Genomic DNA, 14,802 nt, shown 5'->3' on the forward strand with positions numbered 1-14,802 from the left:
CAGTTCATCAATGTTCCCATCACTAGTAGGCCAGGCCTACAATTCGAACAACGCATATTTGAAAAACCTTTTTTCACCAATAACGTCCAACTTCTTGCGATTGTACGGGTCGCTTTATATTTCTAGGGTGTAGATAATTCCTGTAGCTACTTGCTCGAAATCACTGCGGTCTTGATTTTTAGGTTAAAGCAATGTGTCTTAAAATATTATTTAGTTTGACCTTTAGTTTTTTTTTTTTTTATTGCTAGTTCTTTTCGATGGCAGATCGACAAAAAAAGGCTAAACACCGAAGAGAGGAAATATTAAAGGGTCTTGTTGAATTACGGACAGGCACCGAGTTGGCCACACCATGTTGTTAACTGTGGGGACCTCGCATTCACACTACAAGACAAGTGAAGATGGCGGACGTGCTGAGCGTTCTCCGTCAGTATAACATCCAGAAAAAGGAAATTGTCGCGAAAGGAGATGAAGTAATATTTGGAGAATTTTCTTGGCCGAAAAATGTCAAGACCAACTATATCATCTGGGGGTGAGTTACTTCCTTAGATAAGAAGATGCTTAGTAGGCCTCACCAGGAACTCATGAGCCTACAGTCCGCATCGGAACTGCTTTAGATGCTACACCAGCCAAACAACTCTGTAATTTAACTTAAAAGTCCAGGAATTTCTCTTGCATTTATTGCAAATACCTATGCTACAATCCGTATATGCATTACTGCCAAACTAATGCCACAAGCCTCGGTGCTTGTGCATTTACTCATACACCCGGATCATAGTAAAACAGTAATGAAAGTTAAAGTGGTAGAGGTGCCACAGAACCTACCCACAACAGTAGTCGAGGTACTTCAAGTGTCTGTAAATTTTGTTTTGAATTTGCATCATAACTAGAAAAATAAAAAATAACGCGAATATTTTTATAAGCTTTACCAATGTGTTATTAAGAATTGACATTGCGTTTTGGTGCACATGTTGGTGCCAACGTTTGGAAATTGGTGCACTAGTACAAATTTGTTGGCGTATTGCTGTCGAATTATGCCTCCCGGAAGCAGGGTTTAATGCTATTAATTCAACAATATTCACTGTAAAGTTGCTGTGTGATATTTCAATGCAGGGCTTTAAAAGTGAAAATGTGCACATGTTCAGTGTTGGTCATAATTTGATTATTATTTCTATTTCAGCCTTGTTTTGGGCCTCATTGATTATTTTTGTATGTCTTGTTTAGACACATTTTTTATAGGACGCACCATGTTGGAATGATTTATTCTTTACTCTACATATAGTACAGCCCTGTTCCAATTCACTTACTGTAACCATACATTTTACGCAAAAATATATGATAATGATAAAATAATAATAGATTCTGGTTCTGATTGTATCTGAATTTGATGTTCTTGATCATCTGCGGTGTGTGCACAGAGAAATGTCAGAAATGAAAATATGAATGAATATCTTGATAATCCATGAGAGCATTTAGTTTGATTTCTATTGCAGTTTTGCACTAGTATCTGTTTTCTAATCCACAGAACTGGAAAAGAGGGACAGCCCAAAGAGTATTATACTTTGGACTCCATTTTATTTTTACTCAACAATGTGCATCTTCCTCACCCGTCGTATGTGCGGAGAGCTGCCGTAAGTCTTTCTTTTTAAGTTCCTTTTTGTTCGCTGATGATAAATAAGCTCTGACATAAAACATTGACCACTGACTTTGACTGCTTTACAGACAGAGAACATTCCTGTTGTTAGAAGACCTGACAGAAAGGGCTTACTGTCCTATCTCAATGGCGAGAGCTGTAAGTAGTTGGATTTTGAAACAACAAATTTTCCATCAATCCATCATTCATTTCTCTTTTGCAGTGTTGGTGAATGATGTCATTTTCTGATTGCAGAAAAATATCATAGGATGAATGTGTTTCATGCAAGTAAATAAAGCTGACTGTAATATTGAAACTCTTTTTCCAGCTACATCGACAAGTATAGACAGAAGTGCACCAATAGAAATTGGTTTACAAAGGCCAACGCAAGGTAAGAAGACTATTTATGTATTTATTTTTCTAGTTATTTAAAAGTGCCTTCTAATACTTAATTACAGAACCATTGTGCGGGTTGGGAAACCAGAGATGATTATTGTCTTAAAGGTTAAATGATGACCGGAATGGTTTCTATTGTATAGTTTTATTTTTTTGTAACAGTTAGAACAGGCCCACAATGAGAGCTAACACAAACATTGGAATGGATGTTTTTCTCCTTGCAGTAAAAAGAGCTGCTGATGAAGCATCTTCGGAGGCTAAAAAACCTCGAATTGAGGTAAAGTCTAACCAACTGTTTAAATAATTGTTGTGATTCGTTTAAATAATTTGGGCAATATTAGGGCACTTTGGAACTGATTATTGTAACAAGTGTGACAAACATAATAAGGATTTTGTAACTTTGTGTTTACATTTATTCTATCTGAGGATGAAGAGCGAGTGCGTCTGGACAAAGAGCGTTTGGCAGCTCGTCTGGAGGGCCACAAAGAAGGCATTGTACAAACGGATCAGATCAGGTGTGAAGCAATTTAATTAAAAACATACTTGTTAACATAGAATACATATTAATCAAAATACTATTCACCAGGTCTTTGTCGGAGGCCATGTCTGTGGAAAAAATTGCAGCCATTAAAGCCAAGATCATGGCCAAGAAGCGCTCCACCATCAAAACTGATCTGGATGATGACATCACCCTGAAGCAGAGAAGCTTTGTGGATGCTGAGGTGGATGTTACTCGAGACATCGTCAGCAGGGAGAGAGTCTGGAGGACTCGAACAACCATTTTACAGAGCACGGGCAAGGTGGGTTTTTTGGGTTTTTTTTTGTCGGAACAGCGCATGTTAATGAACACACTGGGTCTCTTACATGTAAACACGCCATGTAGCCATGGACTAATTGTCCCCTACTCACACTTTCAAACAACCTGGCCTTTTGTACAGGTTTTTAGTGGTATAGAAATATACAAAGTCCACACAGAAAGGCCCCGTCTGGCCTGGGGATTGAACCTGGAACCCTCTAGATGTGAAGCATGAGCACTAACCACTGCACCATCGTGCTGATGTGTTATGAAAGCTGACTGAGTGTAAACATTTGTGTAAGTGCAAGTTCAGCCACTAGATGGCAGCAAGTATGAGACTGTGGATCCTGACCTGACATGTTTCTCCCTCTGCAAAAGGAACTGTGCAGCGTTGTGCTTGATTACTATTTTAGTTGAAGCAAACTACAGAATAATTAAAATTGATAAAGCTGTAACATTTGTGTCTTAAACCTCAGAACTTCTCCAAGAACATCTTTGCCATTCTTCAATCGGTTAAAGCCAGGGAAGAAGGTCGCGCTCCGGAGCAGAGACCAGCGCCAAATGCCCCTCAAGTGGTGAGTGCTATCTGTTTGTGGTTGTTTACTTGCCTCTGTAGAATTTTACGAAGTATTTAAAATACATGTTTGAAATAATGTGTCTCAATTGTAGGATCCGGCCATTAGAAATAAGCAGCCAGTCCCAGCGGCCTATAACAGATACGATCAGGAGCGCTTCAAAGGAAAAGAAGGTGAGTGCTACTTGATAACTGCTGGGAGTAATACACTAAAAGCAATGTTGATACTCCATCAGGTACTGATAATTATGCTTTCCTAAATGCTTTGTTCTCTGCTGCCTTTCTGTAGAAACGGAGGGTTTTAAAATCGACACCATGGGCACTTACCACGGCATGACCCTGAAGTCAGTGACGGTAAGGCTGACATTTTTGGTGATGCTCTTGGATTATAAGAATATCAGTGCATCTTTTATTCCCATAAGCACAACTGTAAAGGTCACAATCACAGGCTGAGTCTTTTGCCAAGTGTTTAATTTGTATTTCATTCTCACTCATAGCATATACAGGATATTTTATAATTGTTTTGTTGGATGCACAAAATAAATAGCAGGGAAGATCTGATCGAGTCACACAGCTTCAGGCTGTTGCAATAACTGAGTCTGTGTAAACCATTGTAAACAAGCTTTCTGTGAATTGACTTGTATATTTTAGCTACCGCTGCATCACGGGCGCAGTCTGTGCGAGTGTGTTCGGCTCATCCTTTCCTTCAAGGCATTGATGCAGGCATTGTGTTTGTTGCTTTGCAGATGATGCCAGTATTTTAGTAGTTCATTTGGATGAAACCCATGTGACGTTATCAGGTGACTGTACTTGCAGCTTGAGTAGGAGACTCTCCAGTGGTTGAATAAGAATTCATTGGGTGGAGGTGTAGGTTCAATGCCGAGTTGAGCCAGGCAGACTCCAACATATACGTCCTCCAGATGTAGGTAGCGGATTTGTTGGGATACTCTGTAGATCTTGCATGCTAAATCCCCAGAGAATACATAACCTGTCCCAGAACAGAATGTGGGGTACTTATTGCCTGGGTAAAATTCTGGTGGCATGTACCACTTGCTGTTTTTATTTCGATTGGGTGCAAAGCCTCTCATGTTATTCCCTGTAAAGTAGTTTTTTCTATGCTCCTGGTCTGGTCTAAGTAATTTGTGTATGAGGTATTCAGTGTTGACAAACATGTCACTGTCTGTCTTCATCACATAAGCAACGTTAGGGCAATGCTTTGCTACCCAGTTTATTCCCATCATTGTTTTTACAGTTAGGTTTTTGTACGAGTCAAGAAAGTCCTGTTGAATGATGTCATGATACCTTCGACTCTCCGATTCCAGCATCTTCTGTTGTACAAGTCCCAGCTCCCCCGCTGTCTTTCCCAGTAAAAACAAGCGTATGAAACCCAAAGCGGGAGCAACACTCTCATTTCCCCATGTCTGCCGAATAGCATTCCTCGCCTCTACTTGTCGAGCCTCTGTAGCTATAAGCAATATCAGAAACGGTGGAATCGTTCCACACTTGTCTGGCTCATTGATGATGTACGAAAAAGGCCCATCTGTAACCAGTTCTTGTGGTTGAGTGTGAGTGCTGTTAATGAACAGTGCATCCAGAGCTGGCTCTTCCTGGAGAGGAGAAAGACCGATCGTCTCTCGGGAGGAGTTAGTATCCACATTAAAGGGCGGCCGAGGGACTATAACAAAGTGCCATGTGCTTCGTTTGGAGCTCACGTTTGATTTGGCTTTGGTTGACTGCAGCTTGTCACCTCCATAGACCACAGGATGCCCTCTCCACCATGGCAAACCAGTGAGCTGCGGAAGCCACACCTGGTGGACCAAAAAGATCAATAACCCCAACAAGGAGAGAAGATAGAGAACTTTAGCTGCTTGTGTGCAGCAGTGTCTGCGTCTCCACTGCATGGCTTCAGCAGAACTCTGCACTCAATGCATGATGCTGGGCAAACTTGGACCTCTGGTTCCTGCAGTACAAAGAAAATATATTTAAAGACATGTTTAAATTTAAAAACATTGAAGAATGTTTTTGATTACAGCAATAACTGGAATGTTCATACCGAAGCATGCCTAAAAACTAGAAATCCATCCTCTCCATAGTATTTGATTATAGTTGACAATGATTATAGTAGAGAAATTAATATGTCAATGTGTGATATTTGCTGTAGCATTCTGTCTTTCTTGCTCCCCTTGAGCAGTGTGTTCATTCACTTATTTACCAAGTTACACTCTACCCTCTTGAAGGACCCCATCAACACAAAGAGCGGTTTGTCAGCTCTCTCTGAAGCTCTGACACGAAGCTGCTTGTTTGCAGTGCCTCTGAAAACGACCCACTGTCTGCTCTGCATCACAGCATCACAAACTGGGTTATATGGCTAATTCCACTGCTGCGGTTTGACAAATTAATGCTTCTCGGCTCAAAACTCACCTGTTTTTTTTCGATGCATTTTCGTCTTGCGTGTGGAACCCCGCTTAGAGCATGTGTTGCTCCCCTTTCTTCACCAATACAACAAGGACACGCTAGCGTGAATTTCCGCTGTAAGGGCTGACTGCTTGGCTGTGGCTTTGACAGGAAACAGACTGCGGTAATGAGCATAAATGAAACTCTGCAAATCTGTATTTACATGTTTTGCTGGCTGCGATGCGTCCTGGGATTATGCTAACTGCCTTGCTGCTAAATATGACTGAAAGAAAAAGGCAGAGGTCCTGAAGTCTTCCTCATGGCCATTCCCTTCAGAAATAATAACAATCCGATCTTGGATGGCTGCTGCTTTCCTGTTGTCCCCTTTCAACCACATCTTCCGACGCCTCTGCTCCCCCTTCCATCATTTTGACTTTCAGTGCCGTTCTCCACCACGTTTCGCCCGTTTTCATTCAGCTGCGGCTCCTTCTGTACCAACTGGCCGTAGAGTGGAGGAGGGGGGCCGGGGGGGAGGAAGGATGAAGAGGATGAGGCTCGTTGTTGAAAAGCTGCTCGCGGCTTTGTAGCAGTGCGCTCTCCCCACCACCACCATCACCTCCACCACGTCACACTGCCTCTGCCGCGCAACAGCAGCAGTGGAAGGGGAGGGGGCTGAGAGCTGCTGACCCATTTGTATTCACGCCCACTCTCTCCAGAAGAGGCAATGAAGCATATCTCAATCTACCATGCTGCTAGAACAGGAGAGGTGTCGCCACGTTCGCAGATTATCCACTAAAGACCTGGTCATTTAGGTTGATTGAAAGACATTCCCTTTTGTCTGGATAATCAGTGCATTGGCCTACCATTTGAGAGGAGACTAAAAGCTTAAAGGCCCTATACCTGTTGTTTTTTTCTAGTAGTGCAATCAAATTTGTTTAGTCCTTCAGACGCCTATGTTGGTGAAGGTCTAAACTAATAGCAAGTTACATTATAAGACCCCACTGCACATTACATTCTCTTAATTATGTGCATTTGATAAGATTCCAAATCACTGAAATGCTGCTAAATAAATCATCAGTTTACAAAGTCTTGCTTGTGGTTTCCTCTTGGCATGTAGCATGGTGCAATTTTTCATTGAATTGACGTAAGAACGCATTCATTTGACTGGCTTCGGCGTTTAAGGGTGTGAGTGCCTCTTTGCGGTGTCTGTTAAAGCGCACAGCTGGCTGGGCTGCTGTTCTGCAGATAAGATGTCTTTGACAATGCTGCTGCTGCAGTGCCGTGATACTCTGCCCCAAGGCCTCTGGGATGTCCACTGCGAGTATCAGTGCTTTGTTATTTAAAGCTGTTGATGAATGAAACATATTTTAGGATTATAGTACAGTTGTCTTTCATATCATTTGTATAAAGTATTGTTTGAATAAGCAATTTTGTTAAGCTTAAGGGCCAGTTGGTCTTAGATTTTACACATTTTTCATGTGACATTCTTGGAGGTCAAAACACCAGCAGGCTCTCAGACTAATGTGGTCCCTGCAATATTTCACAAACTGTTCACCCATGTAGTGAAAGTCTGGGCTTTGTTTGACTCCGACTGGGAAAACACGAAAAGTGAGCTGATGTGTTGATTGTGAAATATAAGTGAAATAGCCTTCGGCCGGGCCTCGCTAATTTCCTCATTTGATATTCTGAGATTATGAGTTATTACAAAGAAATGTCCAGTATAGTCCCTATAACCCGTCATGCAGTATAGCTGTAGCAACCCATTCCAAAAACTATGGCCACTACAAATGTATAAAAGAATGAATGCTAAAAATAATTTCAAACAAACTGCAATTGGAGTGTTTGATGCACCCGTGCTCCTTTCTTATAAACTACAACGACAATATGTTCGCTAAACTCAGGGAATAGAATTCAAGAGACAGTGGAATAATTATGGATAAATATGAGGGGTTCAGCTCTAACGGTTTGGTTCACAGTGCAGGACCCGTGGTTTGGTGCATCACGGTGCAAGTGCAATCTAAAAAGTAATAAGTTGGTATTGAAATGAAATAGCCAAATGATCGTTATTAGACAGTATAACCTTAGAAATTCTAAGGTTTTAATTCTAAGTTAGAATACAATTGGCAATGCTTTCAAAGCTGCAGTGTAATAAAATGTACTTCTGGACTCACAATACGTGAAAACAAATAGTACAGCAGCAAAGTAAAAAAAAGAAGCAGTGCAGGCCATGCGCTCGTTAAGTGGTAGTTTCATTTTAGCTTTCCGCACACGGAGGCTAAAGCACTCGGAGCAGCACGTTTGATTTGAGGCTTGTGTTTGGCCAGTTTGGGCAACTTTCTGCGTGTTATTTTTTTTCGGAGACAAAGCTTTGGAGACGGAATATGGCCAGGACTGGATCTTTCGCATGTGTCTGCGCCTCTGACATTACGCAGCACTGGATCTATAATGAACCACAGCCACGGTCGCTGCAGGAGAAACTTAAACAAAGACGCGCATATGTCATGTGTGTTGGAGGATGTAACTGTACCTGTGCGGATCGTCCACAGCTGCAGTTTAGCGGTGAATGAGGCTGACACACATCGCCCTGTTTGGATGCGCGCACATGCAGGCAGTCAGATCTCGTGCACTCGCGTTGTTGTGACGCCGTGTTGTCCTTGGACAGCAGCACCGCGGTCCATATGGACCCGTGGCCAATGCCCGCGGCCGGTGGGACACACGTGGTGGCCCCTGGCCAATGCCCGCGATGATTATTATTATTATTATAGATATTCAAAAGCTAATGTTAAAATAACATAGTTAATGCCTCCCATTCAGTAACACTCACCTTATTATGTTGGAAAAACAAAGGAATGAGACAAAATGTGTGTGTGTTTTTTGTGGATCAAAGAAACTACATATTAACCATATAAAAATGAGAACGACCAGTGCCCTCATTGTCTCAGCACACATTAGTGGGACACACTGCCTCCATACATTTTGAACAGTGCTTCTCAAACAGTGCAACTAAAGTGCTGCTGTTGCCGTAAGCCACAATTGTCCTTTTATGCACCGTATCTTTTTTTGTTTATTCTATCAGGAAGGAGCATCTGCACGGAAAGCCCAGACCCCAGCCCTGCAGCCAGTCCCTCGCCCAGGTACAGTTCACAAACATACTGTGTACTGTGTTTATTAGACTAAAAGGTGCAGAAAAGGTTTAGTCCAATAGTTTTTGCTCTATTACTCGGAGCTGGTTTGCTCACTTGAGAGGCACAAACTAGAAATAGACTATAACACTGAAGTTGCAACATGTGACTTTGTGACTCATGATCACACCACAGACATATCCTGTCAGTTTTTATGTGTAGGAAATTAAATTAAATTAAAGAGCCAAACAGCCTTTCCAACAGTAAACACAGACTGAAGTTTATCCACTGTTCATGTTTTTCATCTTTATTTTAATGTCAGCATGTTGGTTGAAATGTATTTTTACATTACAGTCTCACAAGCCAGACCTCCCCCGAACCAGAAAAAAGGTAATGACCATAATTTGCGGTTTAGAAACATTGCATAATAATACATGATACAAATGTGTTGTGTGTTATTGATAGGTTCCCGTACACCGATCATCATTATCCCTGCAGCCACCACATCTCTCATCACGATGCTCAATGCTAAAGACCTTCTCCAGGATCTGAAGTGAGTATTCTATTTAAAACTTAAATATGTGATAGTTTTGTGATGAAGGCATATTGCCGACCTCAGCATGGACATCTCTGACTATTTGCGGAATGTCTGTTTTAATTCAACAAATACCGTCTTTTTAATTTAACCAGGTTTTTGACGTCGGATGATAAAAAGAAGCAGGGCATCCCCCGAGATAATGAGGTGCTGCTGCAGAGACGCAAAGACCAGATCCAGCCTGGAGGCGCCACCCTCAGTGTCACTGTCCCGTACAGAGTCATCGATCAGCCTCTAAAACTGGCTCCTCAGGACTGGTCAGTGACATTACTGCTGTATAGATGAGTCACCTGTTATGAATTGTATATGTTTGTTTATTGCGAACTAATTTCAGTTTTGCCACAGCGCATTCACTGTACATGTGGTTTGTTTTGCTTGAAGTTCCTACTGACATGTGTAAACTGTATTGGCTGTAGCTTTGTCTTCTTGGTTGAAATGTTTATTCAGGTTGATCATTTTACAGGGATCGAGTTGTGGCCGTGTTCGTGCAGGGTCCTGCCTGGCAGTTCAAGGGCTGGCCCTGGCTCCTGCCAGACGGATCTCCTGTTGACATATTTGCCAAAAGTATGTCACAAACCCTTCAAAACTAGATTGGCAAGAAAATTATAAAATAAGCTTAGAAAAAGACTATTTTTTGTTTTTAGTTCGAGCTTTCCATTTGAAATACGATGAGGCCAAGACAGACCCAAATGTGCAGAAGTGGGATGTGACTGTGCTGGAGCTGAGCCGCCACAGGCGCCACCTGGACCGGCCCGTCTTCCTGCGCTTTTGGGAAACCCTTGACAGGTATAACTCCATTTTAGCCACATCGACATGGTATTGTACTCATCTGCTATTCTTTTGTTTCAGATACATGGTCAAACACAAATCCCATCTCAGGTTCTAAGCCCAGGTTCTGAACAGCCTTCCTACAAATGACTTCCCCTCCAGGCTAAACTTCCAGTTTGATCCTGTTGAACAAGCGGCTCAGTCACCGCCAACTTCCTAAAACTTCAAATACACTGTTTAAGATTTGAAGTTTGTGTTTCATATATTTCATGTAATTAAAATACCAAATGTTTTATATATTACATGTTAAAGTTTAAATAAGATTAGACCATGATAGAAAGTGTGAGCTGTGTTTTCATCAGAAATGACTGGGTTTTGTCCTTTTTCTTTTGGCCCAATTGTATATACAAACACCAGCCAACACTGTCTGGGCTGTGGACTCTTCATTTTTAGAAAACTGCAGTGGCTCGGACTATTTTTGATCAGCTCTGATTTCAGACTATGGTTATGTCCACTGGTATTCCTTGTTGGCATTGTGCAAAGAACGATACCACTTTAAGTCCTTTCATGAAAATAGACAATAAAGCCTCAAATAATAATTCTCAGCTTGCTGTTTGTTTGTTGTTGTTTTTAATTAACTGGCTTGTTTGACTGACATACTCCAAGTAAAAGAAAAAAATTACCAGGCTACTGATGTGGTATGTAAGGGGCCTGTCACAATTGGCGTAGGGGCACAATGCGATAATTTGCGGCCTCAAAATATGAAGTTAAGTTATACTGCATCAATCTCTGTAGAGAAATTAGTTCTCTGCATTTGACCCATCCTCAGTGTCGCAATTTTGGCGCAGAACAAATGAGGGACAAAATGGCTGCGGTCAATGCGCCAATTGTGACAGGCCCTTTAGAGAAGACGGTTGTATCACAGTCCTTATTACACTGGGTTGCATACATTTGTACCTCTTTAACTTTTTGACATTTTGCCCTGCTATGGACCCCAAGCATAAATATATATAATCAAAATTTCATGTGAAAGGCACACACTCAGTGACACACAATTGTGAAGTGAACTGAAATGTATACATGATTTTGAACTCTATTCTTTTATATATAAAATTTGAAATAGTGGGGTATGCAAAAGTATCCATACCCTTTAGTGCAACCAATTGCCTTCAGAAGTTGCATGATGATTTCTGAATGATCACATGTTGACCCAAAGACTAAATACAGTCTACCTGTGGGTAATCTAATGTCAAATACAGCTGCTCTGTGACGGTCTCAGAGGTCTGTTAAGAGACTATTGTGGAGCAGAAGCATCATGAAGTCCAAGAACACACCAGACAGGTCCGAGATAAAGTTATTGAGAAGTATAAAGCTGGATTAGGTTATAAAAAGATTTCCAAAGCTTTGAACATCTCTCAAAGTACATTACAAATGGGACTTCTGTGGACAGTTTCCCCCAACTGAGCTGTAGCATCATAGGCTTCTTGGTAACGGCTCTGATCAGTGCTGTCCTTGTTCGATCAGTAAGTTTAGGAGGACTGCCTTGTCTTGTTAGGTTTGCAGTGATGTCAGACTCTTTCCATTCCTGGATGGTGTGTTTAACTGTACTTTAAGAGATGTTCAAAGCTTTGGAAATCTTTTTATAACCTAACCCAGCTTTATACTTCTCAATAACTTCTCTGCTCCACAATAGTCTCTTAACAGACCTCTGAGACCATCACTGTACTTTAGTCTTTGGGTCAACATGTGATCATTCAGAAATCATCAGGCAACGTCACAGGGCAATTGGTTGCACTAAAAGGGGGTATGGATACTTTTGAACACCCCACTTTTCAAATTTCATTCATAAAAAAAAGCTCATGTATACATTTCATGTCATGATTGTGTGTCACTGAGTGTGTGTCTTTCACATAAAATTTGTCAAAAAGTTAAAGGGGTACGGATACTGATACAACCCACTGTATATGGGGGCTGGGGGGCAGTGGTGGCCTTTGATGAGATTATAGTCATCTACCCAATGCCCTTTTCTAAAGATTCATATTTACAAAATTTAAAGACAAAAAAAAAATCACCTTGAGGAATGTTCAAGTCTCACAGGAACACAGATCAGGCCTAGTTTACATAGAACATTACGTTGAGAAACTCTTTTACCATTTTCTTTGAAATTTGTTTTCTCTTTTCTTTAATGAATCCAAAAGTGACAACTTCATTTTGTCAACTGTCCTACTTGATGCTCTTTGTTTTTTTGTTTTTTATTTTGCAAAAAGCACTGTACAAATAATGTTCCCTTCTCTACAATTTACTGCCCTGACTTACAAGCTGAATGTAATCAGAGTGTCCACCTGTATATCGGCCTTTGGATGGGTGATTGTTATTTCAAAATGTTCATCTGTAAACAGGATAGTTCGGGAAATGATTTGGAAATGTGGACTCTGTTCCCACAATCCATGCTTTTTGGGCCAATGCTCCAGTTAACGATTAACACAGTCCAACATCAAGTACGACCATCTTTATCATTGTGTTGTGTCACTGCAGTCGGGACAAAATGGGTCTGAGGTTGCTTGAATTGTGGACTGTGGTTCTTGGTCTCTCTGCAGTTGTAAATGGTAAGATTTGAATTAACCAACAATTGTACTTTTTATTTAACAAATAGTCTCAGTAAAACTAATACAGACTGATCGAACTATGACTGTGATTTAGACTAAGGGTTCCCAAACTTTTCAGGCTGGGACCCCCAAAATTACCATGGGAACGAGCCGGGAACTCCACTTTGAAAACAAATTAGCAATATGGATAATATCATGCTAAAACACATTTAACATATGGTCACGTAATATGTATTTACATTGTTGTTATTTGACCTCAATTTACAGATCTATGATGTTTTCAATGAAGAATTATATTGAATACACTACATTTTTTTAAATTTCATATCTTGAAATAATTTTGGGTTCCCAAACTCTCATTTCTCATTTCAAACATCTCACTACAACACAGGATGAGTTTGACACATTCATAAGTTTATGTATATTGATGTTCAACACAGGCTACAGATGACACAGTCGTGCTCGAGAACACACAAGGGGTGCAAATAGGATGAAGGTATCTTGTGTTCATAAAGCAAAAATAAATATCAAAGTTGGCCGTGTACAGAAATATATTATAGATCTTTAGCAGTCATAGTGGCGGTGATTGTGATTGATAAAGTTCTCTGGTTGCAGTTATTTTCAAATACAGTATCAATAACTATACAGTAGAATTATACGGCACTGGGAAGCAGCTACTTCTGCAGATGACAGATGTCCGAGTAGTCTGTGAAGTCCGACATGTAGATGGTGAAGACAAATGGTGAGAGGAAGGTGCCCTGGGGGAGCTCAGTGCTGCAGATGACCACCTCTGACTCACAGCTGTGCAGCCACATGTACTGTGGGTCATTGATGGTCCAGGCAGCAAAATGTCCATCCACCCCTGTAACCACCAGCTTCCCTCAGCGCTGAAGTCAATAAACAAAACTCTCACAACACTCCACTAGTACATATCGTATTACCATCTTTATCATAATTGCAAATATTTTGGTTTCCTACTCATGAAAAAAAAAAAAAGAATAGAAGTAAGGGATGTGTACCTTGGCTGGGGTTTTCAAAACAGTAAATAAAGTTCTGTAACAAACAGCACAGTAAGCAAATGTGTGAATTAAAAGTTTGACCATTCATTCTCTCTCTGTTATAGCTGCAAAAAATCAAAACTGTTCCCCTCCAGTCATTGAGAATGGTTTCTTTAAACGTGAACGAGACACTCTCTCTCACGACACTGAGCTGTATTACAGCTGTGACGAGAACTTTAAGACAGTAAAGGGCACTTGGTGGGCCGCAGTTACATGTCAACATGGAAGCTGGTCTTCGATACCGAAGTGTATAGGTAAGTGTCAGCACATGCTTTGTTGAAATAAACTAACAATAAAATGCATTTTGTAACTGACTGTTACAATTACAGTCCCAGAAGTGACTTCTGTTCTTCAATTTTCTTACTCTTGTCCTGTGTTTTTTATTGACAGTTATTTACATAGAAAAACTGCATCCAACAATTGAGGGCATCCATTTAATACTGTTTTTGTTAACCATTCTACAGCGGACACTGCCTGCCTTGACCCAAAAATCCCCAATGCCAACTACACCGCATTTCAGTATGTGAATAACCATGAAAGATTCTGGGTGAGATGTAACACTGGATACGAATACCGGGGAAAGAATGCCAGACCAATTTGTAGAAATGGACAATGGGAAGAATTACCCGTCTGTGAAAGTAAGACTTCGACACAGAAATAAAGCCGTTTCCAGCGCGGGATTCAGTTTATTATCAGTCATAAATTGTGTAACCACTTTTGGGAGGGGAAAGGGGAAAACATTTAGCTTCGGACGACCTGAATGTTGGGCCTTGTGCACATTTACAAAATTTACAAAACTATGATCAATGAAAATCGTCTACTTTTACAGGGAACAGTTGGTGTGGGCCCCCGCCACAGATCCC

The 14,802-nt window shown here is 40.9% G+C and overlaps 2 protein-coding genes and 1 long non-coding RNA gene across 3 annotated transcripts; 2 read left to right on the forward strand and 1 right to left on the reverse strand.

Moving 5' to 3' along the window:
- The first annotated feature begins 365 nt into the window (after nucleotides 1-365).
- On the forward strand, nucleotides 366-10,859 carry cdc73 (cell division cycle 73, Paf1/RNA polymerase II complex component, homolog). Its single transcript, XM_079568645.1, has 17 exons — nucleotides 366-529; nucleotides 1,523-1,628; nucleotides 1,720-1,789; nucleotides 1,959-2,021; nucleotides 2,251-2,303; nucleotides 2,453-2,541; nucleotides 2,613-2,826; nucleotides 3,299-3,397; nucleotides 3,492-3,570; nucleotides 3,686-3,750; nucleotides 8,867-8,924; nucleotides 9,267-9,302; nucleotides 9,378-9,465; nucleotides 9,603-9,764; nucleotides 9,971-10,071; nucleotides 10,152-10,293; nucleotides 10,357-10,859. Exons 1-17 carry the CDS (start codon nucleotides 399-401, stop codon nucleotides 10,391-10,393), a joined length of 1,593 nt encoding a protein of 530 aa, XP_079424771.1. The 5' UTR covers nucleotides 366-398; the 3' UTR covers nucleotides 10,394-10,859.
- LOC306972151 (beta-1,3-galactosyltransferase 2-like) lies at nucleotides 4,010-6,457 on the reverse strand. The gene is made up of 2 exons (XM_079568646.1): nucleotides 5,818-6,457; nucleotides 4,010-5,356 (listed from the first exon to the last, which is right to left on the reverse strand). The coding sequence occupies exon 2, from the start codon at nucleotides 5,295-5,297 to the stop codon at nucleotides 4,059-4,061; it is 1,239 nt and encodes a 412-aa protein (XP_079424772.1). The 5' UTR covers nucleotides 5,298-5,356; nucleotides 5,818-6,457; the 3' UTR covers nucleotides 4,010-4,058.
- A 1,861-nt stretch (nucleotides 10,860-12,720) lies between the features above and the next one.
- LOC306972158 lies at nucleotides 12,721-14,553 on the forward strand. Its single transcript, XR_013793484.1, has 3 exons — nucleotides 12,721-12,881; nucleotides 14,005-14,193; nucleotides 14,404-14,553. It is a non-coding gene; the product is annotated as an uncharacterized lncRNA (long non-coding RNA).
- Nucleotides 14,554-14,802: the final 249 nt, after the last annotated feature.

The sequence above is a fragment of the Gobius niger genome (assembly GCF_951799975.1).
Source record: "Gobius niger genome assembly, chromosome: 13".
NCBI classification, from domain to species: domain Eukaryota; kingdom Metazoa; phylum Chordata; class Actinopteri; order Gobiiformes; family Gobiidae; genus Gobius; species Gobius niger.